Source organism: Bemisia tabaci, chromosome 10, assembly GCF_918797505.1.
Source record: "Bemisia tabaci chromosome 10, PGI_BMITA_v3".
Lineage (NCBI taxonomy): Eukaryota > Metazoa > Arthropoda > Insecta > Hemiptera > Aleyrodidae > Bemisia > Bemisia tabaci.
In genome coordinates this window covers 10,738,653-10,747,988 of record NC_092802.1, presented here as the reverse complement: position 1 = coordinate 10,747,988, position 9,336 = coordinate 10,738,653, and the positions used below count along the sequence as shown (strand labels likewise).

The following is a 9,336-nucleotide window of genomic DNA, read 5'->3' as shown; positions in this document are numbered from 1 at the left end:
TAGACAAGGGATGAGTTTGTAGCGTACCACCTAACAATATTTTCAAGTCTTCATAATACAATTTCTACAAATACAATTGCGCGTCTTTGTTTGTGGTTTCCACCCTCTTCCTGTTCTTCGTTTCATGAGTGTAGCATCCCGCAGGAGCTCATTGACCAAAAGTCATCATCTATCAAGGAAGAACGCCGTATGAGCCTTCAGGCGTTGCCATATTTCTTTCAACAAAAGTCTAATTCACCGGGGAAAATTTTGAGTATTTTCCCTCAGATTTTTTAGACATTTTCATTCGCAATCTCATCTAAAATGTCTGAAAAGTTCAAGGAAAAATATGCATTACCATCCCCAAAAATATATGTTTTATCCGGAGAAATTTGGTAACTCGGGAATGTTTATACGGCATTCTTCCTTAGCACATTAGTACGTAATCTCGCCCGTGCATGAGAAAATAATATCCGCAGCACAGAAAAACAGAGCGCAAATTGAGACGAAAAGTTTAGGAGAACAATCCTTTTTCCGAAGTCAAAGATTAAAGGGAAATTTTTTTAAAAAGATTGATCACCTCCATTTAGTTGTGGCTAGGATTGTGGAAACTTTCTGATAAAGGACATGAAATTATAGAAATATCAACTTGAGCGTAGGTGCTTTCAGTAAGAAATCAGATGTTCCCTCACATTTTAATCAAATAAATTATGACTGGGGCTTTGTAATAGAAGAACGTGAGATAGTAAAAAGATTGCAAGGATCCGATGTTGGATTTGATACATAATATTACATTTGAGGGGCTTGCAGGACAAGGTGTATAAGTGCAGTTTTTGCTAATTCGCGAAATACGTGTTTTTGTTTCGAAATTCCATGGATCCTCATGGCGGAAAGAAAGTTTAAACTGACTATTTGATGCTAAAAACTTGGAATTTTGGAGCGAATGTTTCATACAATATGCATTGAGACTAGTTTTACTCGAAATCATTAATAACTCATTTTTTTTCAAAAATCTGCACTTATGCGCCTTGTCCTCCAAATCACTCATTTATGCTACTAATAAAGTTTTTGGAGAAGAAATGTCATTTTATCGAAGAGGCATTTTGTATTTTTACCAAAAAGACGATTTCTGAGGGTTCTTTCAGATTATCAATCTACAGAAATCGATGGTTTTTAAAGTCAATATGCTTAGGACAAATTATTATTAAAAAAACAAGGACTTTTCTTTCATAAAAGTTAATTTATAAACATGAATTGAAAAAATATATCGACAAGGAAATTTAATCAAATAAAAATAACAACAAAAACTAGATCAAGGCTACATAGTATCCACGAATATTTTCACAATGTTTTCATAGGATGTTCGACTTCACATACTTCTGAGGATACGGTACTTAGTGTATTTGTATTATGCATGTAATTGCGCAAAAAGAGAACCTACATCAGTAGTAAGAACAGCTATGAGGAAAAAACACGTTGTGAAAAAATTAAAAGTATCAAAATTATAGGAATATAATACAATAACTAGGCTAAAACAAGGCCCATAAATTACCAATACCTATACTCGGCTATGGTCTCTAAAAGAATTGGTCTAATATAGCATTACTTAGATAATTTTTTTGCCATCCTTAAAAACAAACAGAGTTTTCGCTCATAGTAATTGCAAGAAGAATATTTTTTGCACTTTCAAGAAATCTAACTTGTAAAACACATGAACTTCTTTTTAGCATCTGTTCTATAATTGTGGCACTCGTTTACAAATATAAAATTTTTGTTGACTGAAAAAGGTCTGAAGGAGACGGAAGGGATGTCTTATTTATGCGGTTAGTATCACTTACATATTACATTGAAACACATATAAAAACATAATAAAACAAAAATATTACGAATATTACAAAATAAAAAAAAAGATGACCGGACGTAACTTTGAAAATGAGGGGTTGAATGGGAAAGGATCTGGTCACCTTATACGCTATCCTGAGAATCGCATAATACTCCCTACAATGCTTCCTAGTTCACGAATGACCAAGTTTTCGAACAGTAAGAAAAAAAAAATCCATGTAATAATTGAGGGTTCTACACCTCGACCTGAAAATAATTATTTTCGGCGTGTTCGAAACAAAAGACGTCGAATAATGTGCATAATCGGCCCGAATAAAGGAATACAATAATGTTTTAGGGCAATATTTGTACATGTTGTAATTTTATCTATCAGGCGTGATTCCAAGTTCGTGTGACTCTAACCGGATCATTGAAAGGCACCCCTAAAAAAACTCTACAAAAACCCCTTAAAAAAACTTTAAAAAAACTTGCGACCAAAATAAGCAGTGCTTTATAAAAACATAGCGAAAACATTTGTCTGTAAAAACATGTTCTGCTTCTTTCCGTCGACGATTGGTATGAATGTTGAGGCGGTTTTGCCCCGACGACAAGCATCGGTGATGCTTGTCGTCATCAGTGATGATCATTGTGATGATTGTAGACGAATATCTATATTTATGCTAGAAGTAACTACATACAAACGAATTGAATAAAAAGGACGTATAAAGCATTCAAATCCTCAGCACATACGTTCCCTCTCCACTAAACTTATTCGTGCACGGTCTCCTCCATCATAAATACCGTTGGCGGATCTAGCAAATTGGCAACATTGTCTTTTCTCCATTTAAACCTATGGAAATGTATCGATTCTTTAAGGGGCCAGGTGCTCCGACAAGAATCGATTATTTAGCATAGGTTTAAATGGAGGAAATCCGGTGTTGCCAAATTGGCGGATCCGCCTCTGATAAATACACAAAAATTAGGCAAAAACTACCCTCTACTTATTAACTACAACCCAAGACTTATCATCCTTGGCCTTTTTATCCTTGGGTTTAGGCTTCGCTTTAGCAGCATTCTCCGCTACTTGGGTAACGAGGTCAAGGAGGCCAAGGAGGACTCCACCAGCTCCACTAGGTCCACCAGATCCACCAGCTGCACCACCTCCAGCACCTCCTCGTCCTCCACCCCGCGGGGGTCCGCCCCCTCCGCCTCCTCGTCCTCCCTGATTACCCCCTCGTCCTCCCTGTTTACCCCCTCGTCCTCCCTGCTTACCTCCCTGTCCTCCCTGACTGCCCCCTGGTCCTCCCGGATTACCCCCTTGTCCTCCCTGTCCTCCCCCTCGTTTCTGAGTACCCTTCCCGTCACCCTTATTCTGCGCGACGACATTGATGGTTACGTTGGGTTGTGGTTGTGGTTGTGGAGTCGTCTGTTCCTTCTTCGCTTGTCCCTGGTGATGATTACCTCGGCCCCTAGAGGCGCCACGGTCGCTGTGACCACCGCGATCACCCTGAGCTCCACCGCGGCCGCCTCCGCGCTGACCTCCGCGACCGCGCCAACCCCCTCTCCCGCCGGTGGCGACCCCGACGGCCTGCTCCCGCGAGTTGGCCATCTCCACCGCCTCCTGGAACGTCAGGTCGCTCTTCTGGAAACACTCGGCACGGATCTCGTCGGACTTGACTCCGTTCACGAACTGGTCCTTCAGGGACTCCTCCAGGTTGTCGAAGTTGCAGTTGAGGGAGAGGTTCTTGAGCCGCGCGACGAACTTGTTGACGGGCTCGTTGGGGTACTGCCGCGCCTTGCTGAACTTGAACCGTTCCGCCTGTTGGGAGGGTTTGGGGTTGAGGTGGCTCGAGACGAGTTGCACTAGCTCCTCGAACGAGAGGTCTTTCGGCTTCCGGGGGAGGGCCAGGTTTTTTATCATCTTGAAGGAGTCCTCGTTGACCCTGCGAAACAGAAAAAACCGGGATTAGATAACCAGTAGGTTAATTGGACCACGTTAAACAGAAATGAACCAAGCCACATCAGCTTTTGCCAAATTTAATCGGGCAATTTAATTTTTTACATGAAAACGGTTGTGCAAATTTTTGTGCACATTTCAGTAAATTTTCTCCGTAATTCAAAGCAAATTCCTTAAAATGCTCAAAGGAATCCGCACAAACGTTCTCTCGTAAAGAACCAAAAGTCCCTGTTAAATTTGGCAATGGCTGATGTGGCTTGGTTCCTTTCTGTTTAACGCGGTCCAATTGTACCGCGTTAAACAGAAAGGAACCAAGCTATATCAGCTATTGCAAAATTTAACAGGGAAATATCATTTTTTACGAGAGAACGTGTGTACGGATTCCTTTGAGCATTTTAAGGAATTTGCTTTGTATTATGGAGAAAATTCACTGAAATTTGCACAAAAATCCGCACAACCGTTTTCATGTAAAAAATTAAATTGCCCGATTAAAAACGGGATCAAATTGAAGCGTATTTGACAAATTTTGCCTTTTTCGGGAATTTAGGTACTTAGAGCATTCTGGAGTTGAGTTTTGAAGGGACTCTCCCCGACCATGGCACAGTCTAAAGGAGGGGGGGGGGAGATATGATGGACAGAGAAATGCTGGTGTAGCTTTCAGGCACATACTTGCAGTTTTCCGAAACTTCAATTTTGGATTTTTCCTGAGTCAAGTCCGGTTCTGACAACGCTGAAATGTTTCGATTTTGACTTGATTTCTTTTTTAATATTCTTCCTCAGAATTTCACCCAGAGGTAGTCACAGGACTCCAGGGGGACAAAAGGTCCTCCAGCCTCGACCTCTAATGGAGATGTTGCATGTGTGAGGAATTTGCAATTTGACTAATGATTCTTATGTAAAAGTTTGCGAGAAACACGATGGTGCCACTGGTTTTCTCTGAAATCAACTCCCAAGCTCAAAAAAAGCGCTCAAGTTGAGGCCAAAATGGAGGGGATATTCCACGCTATTCTGAGAGTCCACCTCTACATCAAGACAAACTCTCCATGCAAAGATAGGGAGCAAATACATTGACAGGGCTGCCACTTTATTTGGGGACTCTAAAACTGAAAACACGGCATCACTGGTAATGTATTTGCTCCCTATCTTGGCATGGAGAGTTTGTCTTGATGTAGAGGTGTCTCAGAATAGCGTGGGATATCCTCTCCATATTGACCTCAACTTGAGAGCTATTTTTGAGCTTGGAAGATGATTTCAGAGAAAACCAGTGGCACCATCATGTTTCTCGCGAACTTTTACTTAAGAATCAAATCAATAGTCAAATCGCAAATTCCTCACACATGCAACCTCTCCATTTTCAAGCCCCGCCTTCCGTCAGGTACTTATTCGGCAGCGTTGAGCTCCGTCTTCTTAAAAATTACGTCAGGGTTGGTGCAGTTCCTAGAACTCCAGAATAAATTTACAAGTCGGTGTTCCGAGCTGTTTTAGACTTGAATTTTTTTAAAATGGGCGCTTTGATGGAGAAAGAGGTCATTTTCGGATTCAGCCAGAAAAAGAACATAGGAAATCATGTAATGCATGCCTATTAAAGATTCCTTTCTGTTCCGAAAATCGAGGTTTTTCCGGACAAGTGCTCCTCCCCGCCCATACAACACAAAACTCAACTTGTTCTGCGTCCGAAAAGAGGGGACAATTTTTTTTCTCGGGTAACAAGTGGAACTATTCACTCTCAAAGCCGAAAATGACCTTCGTCTTCTTCCAAAATCTACCTTCTTGTTAAATCGATTCTTCCAGGCTCGGACTGGCCATGAGGCCAATCTGCCATTGGCAGATACGCCCCCTTGGCGCGCCACAAACGCGCCCCTCGGACACATAGCAAAATAAGAAGAGAAAAAAAATTACGATCGAGAATATATGCGAAAAATTTCTAAAATGAACGAAAAAAGAGAGTAAGGAGTAAAGAGAGCTGCTTTGACGTATGCTAGTGGTGAACAGAGGTCCAAGAACTACTTTCTGAAGCGAAAACACTATTTTCTGTGAAATGTTCACCTTTTTGTTGACATACAGGCGCTTTATTATTATATGCCCCTCCTTCATTCCCTATGCGTTACTCCCTTAGAAGAGTTGGTCGGTTCGATTTTTAGACATACGCATCATTTATAGACCTCTTGAGAGTCCTTTAAACATATTTCTCCCTTTTCAAAATGACTATTGATTAGGACATACCATAGCACAACTCGGGCAAACTTGACCTTAATTTATCTCGAAATTCAAAAATAAGAGACATCTAAAGTGTAAACGCGATAAAACTATTCGCGCAAGATGGATGTCTACATTTCATATGAAAAATGTAAGACGCGATGGCGTGAGTCGTGAACTCGCAATGCTCTGCTCTATACTGCTAGTTTGAAGCACCATTACGAATAAAACAAACGCAAACAAACACAATATGGAAATAAAGCGAGGGAAATGATGATCGCTAACAACGGCGCAGAGATACAACTATTCGTACTTGATGGACGTCCGTGCTGCATCTGAAAAATTGAAGGCGCGATGACGCGAAGCGTGAGCTATCAATGCTCGGTTACATGCTGTCAATTAGGTGTCGCTCAGATTCGGAAGAAAAGTTAAAAAAGAGGCCCGAGTACGTCTTTCCCATCTTTGGCTGTGCGTTGATACTCGTTCTCTCCTCTTTTTTCAGGTTCTCGTCCGATTCTTTTTACTTTCTCGCTACCCTAGGGTAGAGAGGAAGTATTGTTTATGATGGATTTGCAGACCCTCGCCTTAGGCTCGTGTAAACCGCAGCACTGGCTCGGGTTTTTTGGAAATAATGGTGCTTGGATGCGTCTAGTGGCTTTAATTTTTCATGTTTTCTTTAATTTCAGAAGTCGGTCGGTTACTTCAATACGTTCAATTATTTTGCAGTTTATGCTCTGTAGGTACGATTAATAAACTTTGAACCTGAACTTTGCCAAAAATTTCTGAACCCCTTTCCACGTAGGGGATGCCTTACCAGGAAATATGACATTACGCCCCTTTAACCAGCCAAGGGTCTACGCCCTCAGATGGGAGCCAGTCCGACCCTGGATTCTCCCCCCCCCCCCCCAAAAAAAAAAACGCGCTTTTTTAGCTCAAAAAGCTCCAAAAAAATCCCCTCTTATAGGAATCTTGATTTTCCGAAGGTTTTAGCTACCACGCTACGTAAATACGGCAGCCCCTAGTAAACTCTACTTGCACTGAAAAAAAAATCTCGGTGCATTTACTAAGAAAATGGTAGAATTACCAAGAATTCAGGGTTCTATTTGATCCCAGTTTTTCTTGGTAAAATTACCATTTATGGAATCTGTAATTTTACCGAGAAATATCGGTAAAATTATTGAAGTTTCTCGGTAATTTTACTGGACCTTGGTAAAAACGTCAATATTTTTTATCGACTGTGGTAGAATTACCGAGATAAAATGGCAAAGTTACCGGGAATTGATTACCAATAAAAGTTGTATTCTTACCTGAAAAAAACAGTAAAAATACCGGTTTTTAGGTAAGCTTACCAGTCTGTCTTGGTAAAATTACCAATAATTGGTTAAAAAAGTGAGATGGTAAAGGTACCGACGGACCTTGGTAAAAACGCCGAGAATTTTTTTCCAGTGAAAAAAAAACACGCGCTTTCTTAGCTCAAAAAGCTCCAAAAAATCCCCTCTTATAGGAATCTTGATTTTCCGAAGGTTTTAGCTACCACGCTACGTAAATTCGGCAGCCCCTAGTAAATTCTATTTGTGAAATCAAGAAAATGAACCAAAATAGGAAAAAACGGAACGAAATGGAATGAAACAAAATGGCTGTTGTATCCGTTAAATCCCAGAATTCCTGAAAAAAAGTGTACGTCTCTTCGGATTTTTTTCAAAAATTTTAAATACAATACTTACGACTGGTGAATAATAAGTAATGGGCCTGAGGGCCTCCTTGCTGGGAGGATATCATCCTATGGCCTATGCGAAGCATTGGTGCCGTCATTCGAGGCGGGGGGGGGGGGGGGGGGGTTTAACTTCGAAGAAACGTGGAAATAACTGAAAAACACACCCTTCCTGAACGTATTTTTTTGAAAATGGGGGGGGGGGGGGGTCAGGTCAGCATTACTTAATTCAAATAGGAGAGTGTAGGGCTTCGTAACGAGTGCATTGCAATGGGGGAGGGAGGGGTAAAAAAATCGGGTAAAGTGCGTTGCGTTATACTTGAACAGCCCTAGGTCTGGTTTACTTAGATTTTTGTTACAATATTAATGAAATAATACACTGAAAAAAATTCTCGGCATTTTTACCAAGGTCCGTTGGTACCTTTACCATCTAACTTTTTTTACCAATTATTGGTAATTTTACCAAGACAGACTGGTAAGCTTACCTAAAAACCTGTATTTTTACCTACTGTTTTTTTTCAGGTAAAAATATTACTTTTATTGGTGATCAATTCCCGGTAACTTTGCCATTTAATATCGGTAATTCTACCACAGTCGATAAAAAATAGTGTCGTTTTTACCAAGGTCCGGTAAAATTACCGAGGAAGTTCAATAATTTGACCGAGATTTCTCGGTAAAATTACCAATTCCATAAATGGTAATTTTACCAAGAAAAAACTGGGATCAAATAGAATCCTGAATTCTTGGTAATTTTACCCTTTTCTTAGTAAATACACCGAGATTTTTTTTTCAGTGTAATACAGAAAAATAAAAATAAATAAAAAAAAAAAATTCCATAGGTAAAAATTATTACCTGGTGAGGATTTCGGCCACCCATTTCTCTTCCGGCGTATCGTTGACATCAAAGTATAGCTCCATGCGCTCTACGAACGTGTCCCAATCATCGACATTAAGTCTGTACTTAATATCGTCACCCATGGTGGGTCGTTTCAAAACTTTCTTCGCGCCCGAACTTTCTTGTACCGGAGTGACGTCACTGGAGCTCACGTCAACTGGGGGCTCTGGCTCCGACTCGAGTTGAGGCTCAGAACTAACAATCGGGGTTAATTTCCTCTGCAACAATTCGCGCAGTTCCTCGATCGAAGAATTTTCGTCGACGTCTTCGTGGTAGTTCAATCGCAATACCCTCAAAAGAAGCGGCTTGGACAGGTTGCTGACAAACTGAGACGATTTGTTAGAGTTCATGTTGCACGCACTTGTTGAAAATCACACGCGCACCGCTGGATTTCGACCACGCCATTTGGAGACTAACACATTACAGTCACTAAAACACAAAATATATTCTGAAAATTGGTTAATTGGCTGAGTAATTAGTGAGTTAATCCCAACAACGTGCCGTACTGTTTACAATTCACGCCGCCATGATGGCCACTGCGTCACAGCTGTGGCTGGAAGCGTTGTCTATTGTGCTAATTATACGCATCTACCGGTGCGGACTTCGCTGAAGGAGGCTGGCGCGTTTGACAACGCTGTTGGACCTGATGAAAGGAGAGGGGTCGCGGTGTCAGACCTACCGTGAAATGTGGGTATTCCTATATATTTTATATGGAGAGACCCGTGCTAGGAGACTTGACAGCGTTGGATCCGGTTCCCCCTTCCAGGAGTCCACCGG

General features: G+C 41.1%; 1 protein-coding gene across 1 annotated transcript; it reads right to left on the bottom strand.

The window, feature by feature from the left end:
- Window positions 1-1,199: 1,199 nt before the first annotated feature.
- LOC109044726 (uncharacterized) lies at window positions 1,200-9,121 on the bottom strand. The gene is made up of 2 exons (XM_019062569.2): window positions 8,518-9,121; window positions 1,200-3,743 (listed from the first exon to the last, which is right to left on the bottom strand). Exons 1-2 carry the CDS (start codon window positions 8,907-8,909, stop codon window positions 2,798-2,800), a joined length of 1,338 nt encoding a protein of 445 aa, XP_018918114.2. The 5' UTR covers window positions 8,910-9,121; the 3' UTR covers window positions 1,200-2,797.
- Window positions 9,122-9,336: the final 215 nt, after the last annotated feature.

What these genes read in the sequence shown, in the direction of transcription:
- LOC109044726 (XM_019062569.2), bottom strand. Translation starts at nt 8,909, where the DNA reads ATGAACTCTAACAAATCGTCTCAGTTTGTCAGCAACCTGTCCAAGCCG. An exon ending in GTGGCCGAAATCCTCACCAG is followed by an intron (nt 3,744 to 8,517) that starts GTAATAATTTTT and finishes TCTGTTTCGCAG; the next exon opens with GGTCAACGAGGACTCCTTCA.